This window comes from Anthonomus grandis, chromosome 5 (assembly GCF_022605725.1).
Source record: "Anthonomus grandis grandis chromosome 5, icAntGran1.3, whole genome shotgun sequence".
Taxonomy (NCBI): Eukaryota; Metazoa; Arthropoda; class Insecta; order Coleoptera; family Curculionidae; genus Anthonomus; species Anthonomus grandis.
In genome coordinates this window covers 20,597,429-20,610,753 of record NC_065550.1, presented here as the reverse complement: position 1 = coordinate 20,610,753, position 13,325 = coordinate 20,597,429, and the positions used below count along the sequence as shown (strand labels likewise).

General features: G+C 33.7%; 1 protein-coding gene across 1 annotated transcript; it reads right to left on the bottom strand.

The window, feature by feature from the left end:
• Positions 1-523: 523 nt before the first annotated feature.
• LOC126736210 (uncharacterized) lies at positions 524-10,997 on the bottom strand. Its single transcript, XM_050440462.1, has 4 exons — positions 10,418-10,997; positions 9,541-10,221; positions 5,788-6,015; positions 524-4,911 (listed from the first exon to the last, which is right to left on the bottom strand). The coding sequence occupies exons 1-4, from the start codon at positions 10,995-10,997 to the stop codon at positions 524-526; spliced, it is 5,877 nt and encodes a 1,958-aa protein (XP_050296419.1).
• Between the last annotated feature and the right edge of the window lie 2,328 nt (positions 10,998-13,325).

Here is a 13,325-nt window from a genome sequence, read left to right as displayed (position 1 = left end):
GTCTTACGTCGTTTTATGTTATCAATTGGTTTAATTACCGAGCCAAAAATAACTATCATACAGTTATTTGTGAACACAAAATGTTACTTAAATTGAGCACACTTCGCATAAAAATATATAGGTTTAATATAAAAATCGTTATCTTAACGATTAAGAGCAAATAAAATATATAAATTGCAATTTTTCTGCAATTAGAGCAAATAATTGTCACTCGACAATTTGTGGCGAGAGGAAAATTTGAGCTAGAAACAAGAGAGATGTGTCTTTAAGCGAGTGTGAAAAGTGACTGTCGCGACGGGGAACGGGGGCTGTAGTAAATCGTTACGTACTTGTCCGCGCCGCATCTAATTTGCCCCGATTTCGGGAATTTGGCGGTCTGATTGTGTTAAAGAGGGACGAACATACGCAAAAGATTTCTTTGTCTAAAACACAGTGGCGGCACAATTTTATTTGGGGTTTAACTTGTTTGGAATGTGTTTTCCAAACATACTGCCCGCCAGCAACAAAAGGAAAGAAGAAATACTTAAGGGTCAACAATACAAGTTGTTGCATCGTTGAATCCAGGAAGATCAGATTCCTCAGAGTCAGAATTTGGGAGAGGACACACCTTAGCAATCGAACGTGTATAGACTCCGTGCTGAGTCCTTAATTTAACGACACGAACTTTGCCATCCTTACCAGGCATCGTTTCTATAATACGACCTAAAGGCCATTTGAGTGGGGGTGTGTCATCCTCTTTTATCAAAACAAGATCATTGACTTGAAGATTGGGCAAGGGTTTCAACCATTTTGGTCGAGTCTGAAGCCGATTAAAATAGTCTACAGTCCACCTTTTCCAAAAGCACTGTTTAATTTGGGAACAGCGTTGCCAGTACTTCAGTCGGTTTTCGGGGATAGCTGTTATATCTTTTTCAGGAATTGATGTGAGACTAGTGCCTATCAAGAAGTGTCCGGGAGTGAGCGGTGTCAAATCGTTAGGGTCGTTGGACAGAGCACTCAAGGGTCTCGAATTGAGTATGGCTTCAATCTCACAGAGTATTGTAGAAAATTGTTCGTAAGTCATACGGGATTCACCAATTAACCTTTTTATGTGATACTTTACGCTTTTTATGGCACTTTCCCAAATGCCACCCCAATGTGGACTTCTTGGTGGTATAAATTTAAACTCAATCCCTTGTGTAGCGGTGAAAGTTTCGAGTTTACTTGAATTATCAGAATTTTTGAAAAAGTCAAATATTTCCTTTATTTGGTTACTTGCACCCAAAAAGTTTGTAGCATTATCGCTAAATATCTGTGCAGGATTTCCCCTACGTGCAATGAAACGTTTAAGAGACGAAATGAATCCTTCAGTTGAAACATCTGTCACTAACTCTATATGTACAGATTTAGTAGCCATACATACAAATATTGCGATGTAAGACTTACTAAGAGGAGCCTTTCGAAGATTTGAGGATTTAATTAAGAAGGGACCTCCATAATCCACTCCTACCTTATTAAAAGGTCGAGATACAGTAACTCGGGACTCAGGTAATTCAGACATTATTTGTTGAGCTGGGGATGCTCTGAAACGAAAACATTTTACACATTTTCTGATGAGACGTTTTGTTTCCCTGAGCCCATTGAGAGGCCAGAATCTTAATCTGAAGTTAGACAGGACAGTTTGTGGACCAGCATGTCCGAGTCTTATGTGTTCCTGATGTAACATCATGGACACTACAGTGTTATGTGATGGCAGTAACATCGGGTGTTTTTGATCGAAATCAACATTCGCGTTGCTTAATCTTCCACCAACACGAATTATTCCATCCCTGTCTATAAATGGATTGAGGACTAAAATATGTTTATCTTTAATTAACTGCTTGTTTAAAAGAGCCTTTCGTTCATTTGGAAAATGTTGTTCTTGTAAGATTTTCACAATTAATTTGAGAGAGTTTTGGAGTTCTGGAACTGACAAAATGCCAGTAACCTTTAGAGCTGGTTTTGATGAGTTATGGATGAACCTTAAAATGTATGCAACAGAACGATGCAAACGTTCAAACCGTGAGAAATGAGAAAAAAGATTAGAGAAAACATGAGGGTTGATATTTTCAACGTTTAAATGAGAAGTCTTTTTTGCTTCTGGGATATTATTGGGTATAGAGAATTCATATAGGTTGTCAAAATCAATAATAGGGGTTTTCAGAAATTTAGGGCCATGCCACCATAAATCACAGTCGATAATATCTTGTGGCAAAACACCTCGAGAAGGGAGATCCGCCGGATTATCGGCTGATCTTATGTGATGCCAACAGAAACTTGATGTCATCTCCTGGATTTGAGACACCCTATTAGCTACAAATGTGGTCCAATTACTCGGATGAGATTTTATCCAGCATAAAGCTATTTGGGAGTCAGACCACAAATGTACTATTTCAGGAGTAATGCGTTGTTCGAAAATTTTAATAAGTTTGACCACTAATTGTGACAACAAGAGCATAGCACATAATTCGAGCCTGGGGAGAGATACCACCTTAAGAGGACATACTCGAGATTTTGAGGAGACTAATGAGGTATGAACTGTGGTATCTTCTACTATCGTTCGAACATAAACACATGCCGCATATGCCTTTGTACTGGCATCAGCAAATCCATGGAATTCTATTCTTTTTATGATTTTATTAGAGAACAACCATCTAGGAATTTTTAAATTGGCAAGAGTGTTCAGATTTGAGATTAGATTAGTCCATTCCTCAATAAGGGGCTTTTCCGTGATCTCTGTATCCCAATCTAATTGAGACATCCAAAGTTTTTGGATGATCAGTTTTCCAATTACGATTACGGGAGATAATAATCCCAAGGGATCGTAACATTGTGCGATAATGGATAAAATTTTTCTCTTTGAAAATGGACCAACTAATTGCGTGCAGGGAAGTGCAATACCTAACAAATCGTGGATAGGATTCCATATAAGTCCCAATACTTTGTTAGGAGTGTCACCAAAGTTTAAGTCATATTCTTTGGGTTTTCCTTGTGCAATTGATGATAAAAATTCTTGAGAGTTGGAGCACCATTTATGCAATAAAAATCCATGAGATTTTAGAAGAGTAGTCAGTTGATTATAAAGTAATTTTAAATCATTAAATTTATCTACTCCGGATAATCCATCGTCTACATAAAATTGGTGTAGAAGAGCATATGACGCAAGAGGATACATTTCTTTATTTTGAGTAGCTATCTCAAGTAAAACTCTAGTAGCCAGAAAGGGTGCACAATTTGTGCCGTAGGTGACCGTCAGCAGCTCGATACAATTCAAGGGGGAGTTTTGGTCATCTCGCCACAGAATATTTTGTAGGGATGTTTGACTAGGATTGATTTGTATTTGGCGATACATTTTCTCAATATCGCATGTGAGTACATATTTATATGTCCTGAAGCGACATATAATATCAAATAACTCAGGTTGTACCTGATAGCCTTTGTGCATTATGTCATTTATCGACAAGTTTGAAGAGGACTTACACGAACCATCAAAAACCACCCTGAATTTAGTGGTCGTGCTATGTTGATTTAAAACAGCATGATGGGGGAAAAAATATTTAACTACATTCTTGTCACTCAGTGAAAGAGGGACAATTTTTGCATGACCTAAGGTTAGGTATTCATGAATGAAATCTTGATATTTACAAAAATATTCGGGGTCATGTTTAAACTTTTTTTCAAGGTTTTCAAATCTTTTCTGAGCAATAAAAAATGAATCACCTAGATTCTCAGCTGGGACTTTTAAGGGGAGATTTACTTGAAATCTACCGCTTGGTAACAACTTGGTAGTTGACACGAATATTTCCTCAGTAAGAATATCATCTTCTGAATGGTGTACTTTTTGGGGGAGTTCTTCTATTTTCCAAAATTTTTCCATGATGGAATCCAGAGAGGGAGTTTCAAAGGTGAGCATAGAAACACTTTCCATAGTTGCTGTATGAACAGAGGCACAATTTACGAGGGACTTTGACATTGTATGTTGACCATACAAAATAGGAGCATGTCCTGCAATAACCCAGCCCAGGTAGGTATTTATTAACACTGGAAGATTCTTTCCTAAATGATATGTATCGTTGGTATACAGATTATAATATAAATCTGCGCCAATGAGCATATCTATTTCAGAGGGGGAGTCGTAGTTGGGGTCGCTTAGTCTAAAGTGGTGGGGAATTTTTAACTTTTCTTTATTAATTGGTATTTGAGGGAGTTTACAGGTTATCACAGGAAGAACAGCACAAGATAACGAAAAACTTTGGTTTTCATAGACATTTGAATGAATCATAATATTCACCATTTTGTTACATTCAAGTGAGCCTTTGGAAATACCACTTATTCTTAAGGGTTGATTGTAAGGGACATAGTTAAGGCGTTGGACTAAATTTTCAGTTACAAACGAGTTTTGACTTGCTGAATCTAACAAAATTCTAGCCTTTGTAGGGACTCCATATTTGTCATATATAGTAACCACAGCAGTTGCTAGGAGTACTAGAGAGGGTGTGGAAGAGAAGGTTGACAAGGTCAAACTGTTTGTGAGCAAGGATTGATTTTCAATTAAAGGGGGTTGCGACATATTTTCTTGAACGTCATTTGGAAGGTTTCTTTCTGAGGTAAGAGCTGAAGTTTGAGAGATATTTCTGTGAGATATATTTTGAGCCTGAGAATTTCTTTGATAAGTAGTTTGACATTGATTTCTATTTTGTTGCGCGAAAGAGGATTGCCGTTGATTGGAATGAGCAGTGCGATTTTCTCCATTTCGAGAATAATTGTTTGTTTGAGAAGATGGTGCGTTTCCACCAAAAGATCGGTAGGTAGGATCGTGAAGAAGAGTGTGGTGTCGACCAGAGCAAGCCCGACATCCACCTAAAGGACACTCATTTCTAGAATGTTTAGTACCTAGACAATTAAAACAAACGTTTTTACTACTAACAAATTGTCTTTTTTCATTTAAACCCAACTGTTTAAATTTATCACATTGATAAATTTTGTGTGAAGTGTGATTACAAAAAATGCATGAAGTTAAGACTTGTTTGTTGTTAGGGTTTAGAGAATTTGATGAGTTTGCAAAATTTTGTACATGCAACCCAACTTTATTTAAGGCTTTTTTGTCAGGTTTGTTATTGAAGCTTACAGAGTTTAAATTTTCCAAGATGGTAGCCCTTTTATCTAAAAATTCTAAAAATGAATTAATGCTTGGCAATTCTTCCAAATTTCTTTCAAGTTCATAAGCCTTTAACGTTGGAAAATCTAAACGTTTTTGTAGTAAATAAATTAACAAAAGTTCCCATAAGTCTGAAAACTCATATTTTAAGCTATTCAGTAACTCTAAATTTTTTCTTAAATCAGTGACAAATTTTCTGAGTGTTTCCGCTGTGCCTTTTGAGAAAGGCGAGCCCTCAAATAAGGAAGCAAAAAGAGTGTTGACTACGGTCAATTTATTTTCATACCTTTTTTTGAGTAAGTCAATTGCAATTTGAAAACTTTCATTTGTTGAGGGTAAGCTTTTTATAATTTCTAAAGGTTCACCGCGCAAAAAACTACGTAAGTATAACAAACGTTGTACATCTGAAATTGATTTATTTTCAGTAATCAATGTGGTAAATAATTGTAAGAAACCTGTCCACTCAGAAAACTCTCCACTAAATGGTTGAATTTTAATTTCAGGCAGTCTCATATTAGTTGAAATTTGACTTTCGTTAGAGTTAGAGTGAGGGTTAGGGGGTGGATTAGAACTTAAGGGTGGAGGTGTGTGTGTAGTTTTCGTTAACTTACTAATAGCCCCCTGTAATTGTGCGAGCAGATCATAAACCAAAGTTTCTGTGACGTCACTATCTTCTGAGTCAATGTTTGTCTCATCAATTTGTGCCTGAATAGAGAGCTGAATTTCATCATAATCGTCAAATAATTTTTGTAATTTAACATGCCTAACTTGAATATTTTGCACATTTGTTTCTGTTTCTATGTGATCTGTTACCCAAGTTCCGATGCGAGTAATCATTCCTTTAATATATTTGCGCTTATTTTTTAATTGTTTAAAATCCATTTTGAGAATGAGAATTTATAACAAATATTGAGAAATATGTAACAATTTACACAAATTTGAATGAGCGAATATTGTTTTTTATAATAAACATTAGTGAGCGAGCGCTTTAAACCTTAACAAGAAGCGACGGCAAATAAATAATTAAATAGGTGAGGAGCGAGCAGTACATAAATAAATAACAGTGTAAAATAAATTAAATTAATTTACTAGTTGCAGTCACAATCAATAATGAGAGTGTGTGTATTATTTTCTTATGAGATCAATAGAGCGAGTTGAGCGAGTCACAAAGTGTGTTAGGAGAGAGATAGAGACACAAAGTAGTGTGTGCTTTAAAAAATGAGAATATAAAAAGTATATTTTTTAATATTTGTGCAAAAGAAAATAAGGATTTTAATTAAACCGATAATCCGGCTCGAAGGACCATACAATAGAGTGGACAAATCAAATTTTTGTATCTGCTCCGCCACTACTACCGTAGGGGTTCTATTTTGAATGTACAAATAGAAGAACTTTTTTACCAGAGGCAACCGGATCAAGTCTAATTTTATTCGGATATACTTTAACCAAAACCCTGAGCTACTTTACCTTTATTTAGGCTCGACTGCAACTAGCAAATAAAACACCAAATAATTACATTTGTGAGAATATTTATTTGTTATAAAATAAATATCTTTGTAGTCACCCAGTCAGTGTTAAAATAAGAAAACTGGGGTGTATTTCAACAAAAACAAATAATCTTAAATTTAAGTCATGCGCTCATCCATTCATGCTTTTCTTAACTAAAATAACAACAGTAAAATTATTAATATAGAACAAAACAAATTATCAAAAATACCAGCAAAATTTGATACCCTTTTTTTACATGAATTTGGTATCAAGTTATAATTCAATTTAATTTAAATATAAGGAGAGCGATTGAAAAACTGTCTCTTTATTTCTATAACACCTATTGAGACACTAATCCACCAGTACTCTAGGTTTAAATCAGGAAAGCACTACACTGAATGTTTTTGTTTTGTAGGTACTTTACATTAATTACACGTAACTTTATGAAATCTGAGTAGATTGGTCAGCCATACAGTACAATAAACTTAAAAGGTTACCTTGTATGGTTTGCTCACCATCGGAACCCAGAACAGGTAAGTATCAATGCACAGGTACCACGAGCAGCAGCCATCAACATCAAACACAAGTAACGAGACAACGTCTTACGTCGTTTTATGTTATCAATTGGTTTAATTACCGAGCCAAAAATAACTATCATACAGTTATTTGTGAACACAAAATGTTACTTAAATTGAGCACACTTCGCATAAAAATATATAGGTTTAATATAAAAATCGTTATCTTAACGATTAAGAGCAAATAAAATATATAAATTGCAATTTTTCTGCAATTAGAGCAAATAATTGTCACTCGACAATTTGTGGCGAGAGGAAAATTTGAGCTAGAAACAAGAGAGATGTGTCTTTAAGCGAGTGTGAAAAGTGACTGTCGCGACGGGGAACGGGGGCTGTAGTAAATCGTTACGTACTTGTCCGCGCCGCATCTAATTTGCCCCGATTTCGGGAATTTGGCGGTCTGATTGTGTTAAAGAGGGACGAACATACGCAAAAGATTTCTTTGTCTAAAACACAGTGGCGGCACAATTTTATTTGGGGTTTAACTTGTTTGGAATGTGTTTTCCAAACAAAGCTTATAGTCATTTTATCTAGTTTTAAATTAAATTGCTAAAGGCTAAGGAAGATTTTAGTATATCCTTTATATAAGTTCGAAAAATGTATTCATAAAAAGCATTATAATATACACAAACCCATCTTTGATAGTGCATAAACTCTTACAAGCACAAGCGAACTTGGTTAAAAAAAAATTATACCCCTTTACAATCTAACTGCTTATCTCGTTATGGTAATACTTCACCGAATCATTTGTCTTACTTCACTCGTCGCAAGAGAAGCTAATAAGACAGCGTCACATATAACGAAAAGCAAAAACAAAAAATTGAAAAAAAAAACTTGCGGCATATTTCTAAAACGTCTCATATTATTAATGATGTTTTGTGAAACTGACATTCAAACGTAACATTGTTGACGAGTGTCTTGCGGTTCAAGCGTATACATTTTTCTTGGCATTTTAATTAGTTATGAGTACTTGTTTCTGACAATTTGCGTAAACATATGTTAAAAGAAAATATATATAAAATGAGTTTAGTTGGAATGTTTTGTAAGTAAATAGTTTTAAAAAAATCTAAAGATCATCATTCACTTTAAAATTAAAACTTTATATTTGATTTATATTAATATTTTTAGCTTGGAAAAATTAGATTTTTAAAACTAAATGTATTATTAGAGCAATAAACCTTTATGAAATATCTCTTTGCAGTGGCGACTCATAAAGAGGCGGTTTTTATTGAGCAAACCTCATGACTATTTTTATTAATCATTTGCATCATGATTGCCTGTAGACAAAAATATTATCGATCACTGAATATCCCTTTTTTAACTTCAGATAGGTTTTTTAGCAATTAATGCCTTACCTATTTAAACCTATATTTTAAAGTAGTTAAAAAAAAACAACCTTTTTTAAAATCTAGTGTTTTTTGGGTAAAAGAAATAAATTTTATTACAAATTGCGAGAATCCTGGACATCAAGAAAAATATTGTATTTATCGGTTTTCTTATTACAAATTTTTAATATTAGGACAAAAGAATTTTTTACATATATAACTGTTCATTTTTCTTGCAGAATTGTAAGAATTTTCCTGCTCTGCTTAGTGCCATGTTCGATCTAATTATCCAAACTTATTAATTACGCAAAAGTAAGTCCCTTCTTTTTAGAGCAGAGCTAGGCTATGTCCATGGACAGATTGAACACTTGGGTGGAGTGAAAATGGCCGATTTTTTTATTTGTGAGATATGGCGATGCCTATATTTGAAAAAGTTGCCTTTTCAAATCGCTGATTACTGCACAAAATCTGGGTTTGGTGTGACCTTATCTTTGGCTGCCCAACGAGGCATGAATATTTAAAAAAAAAAATCAAAATTTTTCCAAATTTCTATGCAGCTCTTCGCTTATTTCCTTTTAAAATTTTATTGAAACTAGTTTTTTAAAAGAAAATAACTCAGAACTCACCACTTTATTATATGCTCATATTTTTTTTAGTTCTCTAAAACTTTATAATATTGACTTTTTGTTTCAAATATTGGCAATGCGGCTCTAGAAGCTATTGTGGATCTTATATAACTATCACGTGCATCAAAGCCACAGACTGCAGTTGATGCTTCAGTTACCAATTTGACGCAGCGTTCCACTGCTTGTAAATGGCATGGAAACTTTAAAATGTCAATTTCACTTATAACTTGTTGAGTTGCTATCGGAAATCGACACTGTAAGAGGAGGCTCGGTAATTGTTATCGACTGCCAATCAATTAGGTTAATGTAGTCTGTGGCCTTGAAATTTAATAAGGGTACCTTAAACTCACGTACTTTTAGTCCTAATGGCTTGTGTTGTCTACATTTTAGCAGTCTTCTTAAACCTAATTCTCTTACTGCTTTTCTACTATCAGAGAGCATAACTAACAACATGTTTTCTGGGTGAGCAAAGTTCCCGTTTCTTTGAATGACAGGATCAATAATATTTATAATTTCTTCTGGTAAGAATCTGCATTTTTGAATAATTCCAAAAACATGTTTGCTGCCATGCCTACAGGAAGGTTTAGATTTTATTTCAAACCATGAAATAGCATACACTTTCATAATATATTGCGTTAAAATTTTAAGATTTGTTGATGGATTTTCGGTACCAACATATAATCTCAAAATTCGATTGGCTGTAATTAACCACCTGGAATGATTCAATTTTCCTGGTCCTCTCTGCGACAAACTCAAAGAAATGTTTCTTGTTGAAATTGCAGTACAGATTTCATAAAGGTATTGCTGGTCGGTACTAAGTTCACTTGGAGCAATTGCAGGCAAAGTAGTTTCGATTTTTTCAAACTTTTTAACAGGCATTTTTTTACAGTTTCCCAAATGTTTTCCTATTTCGCCGCTATATCCTTTAGGCCCAATAGTACCGCCGTCCAAATTTTGCAGTAGATGACGCAAAGGAAGTTCGTTTGCATGTAACAAACAAACGAACCATTGTAAAGGTCGTCTAAGAGAAACTTCAATTTGTCTCAATATTCAATTTTTTACACCAGTATTGACTACTGTACCATTACATCCAATAGCCTGAAGTTTAGAAAGATACATGTTTTTCTCTAGGAATTCTAAAATGCTTTTTTATGGTTTTTCTTGAACATGTATTTTCGCCTTTGACTTGAATTATTGTTTGGTCTTTCCGTCCGTCAAAATATAAACCATATAATGGAAATGATATTTCCTTATCTTTTCTTTTTAGGTCACTACGCGCTTTTGTTCTCCCTCTTCTTATTTTGCTTCGATCGACGATCTTGGAGGGGTCTTCTTTGATTAAAATTTCCATATCTGTTAGAGCTGCATTTACAATAATTGCGGCAGATCTATCGGATACGCCTATTCTATCGCAAGCTTGCGCTAAACTTGGAAGTTTTAGACTCATTTGAGAAGTTGAGGGGCAGCTTTTTTCTATAGAACTTTCGCTATTTGCCTGGGAATATTCTTTTTCTATAATATTACTATTTTTACTGGAAGAAGAAGGTACTTCCGACTGGTTATCTGTTTCAGTTTCTTTCAAGAGATGTCGCTGTTTTCTTTCTTCCGCCTTAGTTTTACGCTCTAATTTTTTTTGGATTATTTTACCAACCTTGGCGTCAACATTGCCAATTGCTATTTTTTGAGTGGTTCGCTGATCTAACAGAAAATCCCGTTCAGCTACAGGCACTTTGGTCTTGCAGGCACATTTTTTAAAATCTTTATATAAAAGGCCCACGTAATATAAAAAGCCAATTTTCAAGGTCATTTGGGCAGCCAAAGGTGACGTCGTAGAAATCTAAAATTTTGCACACCAATTTGTAATAACGAAACGCAACTTTTCCGCATATAGGCATATTAAGTTTCAAAAAATTTTTTTTCGCTCCACCCTATTGGACACAGAGTATGATCTTGACTTGAACTAGTTCTGCATTCGACTGAATGCAAGTCGTGGTATTACCATTTAAATTGTTTAGGCGGATGGTGGGGGTGTTTCGTCACTTGGACATACAATAGTACTGCATTCAATAGGAAGCGCCTGGAGCTATAGAGCATACGTTAAAATACAAATATGCCCAGCCAATCAGAGAAATTGAGAGTTGAGCAGCACTGCTGATCCTTTCGTGAAAGTTCGTACGTCAAATTTCGTTGCCGATTATCTACGGAAATTGAAAATCAACGGATTGGTTTTGTTTAACTTAACCTATATTGCAGATTTTATTTGCTTTGCTTGCTTCCTAATAATTGATTCATTTTTTGAAACATTTTCTATACAATCCATATCACGGTTTTGGGATCAAAAATAAACAATTTAGTGTTTGACTTTCATTACCTTTCAATAAATTTGCCAGTGTTTCTTAGTGCATAATTTGCCTCCACTTAAACCAATATTTGCACTTATCTGTTGCTGTCTGTTAGACAATTATGGCATCACTAAGGTAAGATACATATAATTTTTTTAGTTCTAATTTGAATATTTATTTATTTTGCAGTCAACAAAATGCAATCTGTGAAGTTTGTGATAAGGAATTTTCAAGCACATCTACCAGAAACAGGCAGTGGAAAAAGTTTCACCCTGAATTTGTTGGGAAGAAACAAATAAAACACATTATATGTCCAATGTGTACTAATGATATCCAGACATTTTCATATTTTAACTGTTTAAACAAACATTTGCTTGATATTCACCATATAACTGTCAAAGAATCAATTTTAAATTTTAAGAATTTTGAAGAATTCACATCTTGGAGGGCACAAGATAATAGGGAAGTAGATTGTGCTTGTCAGATCCGAAACCAGTTTAAGAATGGGGTAGAACACATATTTTACAATTGCAACAGGAGAGATATCAGAGGTTGTACAAAGTCTTAGTTATCATTATCAAACATACATAAGTATGTTTTGTTGTGTTTACTTTTAGAATTTAATAGCGCGTGCAAAGTGAGAAGTCTGGGGAAGCATTCGCATTCAAGGAACATGTCCCTCAAAGATTTTAGGAATATAACTAAGTATATTTTTTTAAGGTGTTGGTGCAGGTTTCAAATTGTAAATACAAATTTTATGTAAGAGGTCATATATATAACTAGGTATAGTTTTTGTAAAGCTTAATTTGGTGTAGGTTTCAAATTGTAGAAACAAATTTTAAGACGTCATAGGTGTTGATTTCTGTATAACTATTTTTATATATTTTATTTTAAGACTAAAATGTTAGCTTATTTTGTATATTAATATTCAACTAATCATTTTCTATTACATTTTGTGTGCTATGTTTTTAATATTTTTTAGGGTGCAGAAAAGCTAATTGGATTAACTTGAAATTGACATGAAACGAGGGGGAAGATCCTCTGTGAGTATATATTTATTAATTAAAATGTATACAGAGCAGTAATCTTTTTTTCATGTTACTACAAAAAAAACTATTGAATGGAAGTTTGAATGGTTTGGGCTGTATAAACATGACTAGCAGAGATGACAAATAAGCTAAAGAAGTGCGAGTCCACATACTATATACCAGATTAATACATTTAGCCTCTTTGCATTTAATTTTGAGGTTGTTGGTATTAAAAATACTATGAATTATTATATTTAAATAACAAATAAATTTATGGATTTTTATTATTTGAAATAAACAAAGTTGAAATATAATTTCTACGTTTTTTTTTCTTTTCTGTTCTTATACTTGATATAAATCATATTTACCCTTTATCCAGCTTTTCCAACCATATATATACTTTATATCAACCACTAAAATATAATGTATAGAATATGTATAGTGGTAGTGGACAATTTAAAAAAATTAAAATATAATATTATACTTTCAAATAACTATTGACAATTATTATATTACTAAGGTGCATATTAGAATTATGACATAGAGGTATGTAAAAATGCGAACTTTAAAATGTTCACCGTATATTGTTAAAAAATTTAATTGCCATTTATTTTTATTTTCTAACTTTTTTATTTATCCACTCATCCACCTATTAACCAATTAATTTATCAGCTCTACACATCAATTCAATTTCGTATCACCCCATTTTTAATATTTAACTAACAATAATAATTAAATCATTCATACATTGCGCTTACATATACC

Excerpts from the sequence above, each read along its gene's own strand:
- LOC126736210 (XM_050440462.1), bottom strand. The coding sequence starts at position 10,997 with ATGACCTTGAAAATTGGCTTTTTATATTACGTGGGCCTTTTATATAAA. Across the intron at positions 10,222-10,417 it reads AATATCATTTCCATTATATG|TTTCTCTTAGACGACCTTTA; the intron begins GTTTATATTTTG and ends GACAAATTGAAG. Across the intron at positions 4,912-5,787 it reads ACAATTACAGGGGGCTATTA|GTACTAAACATTCTAGAAAT; the intron begins GTAAGTTAACGA and ends TTAATTGTCTAG.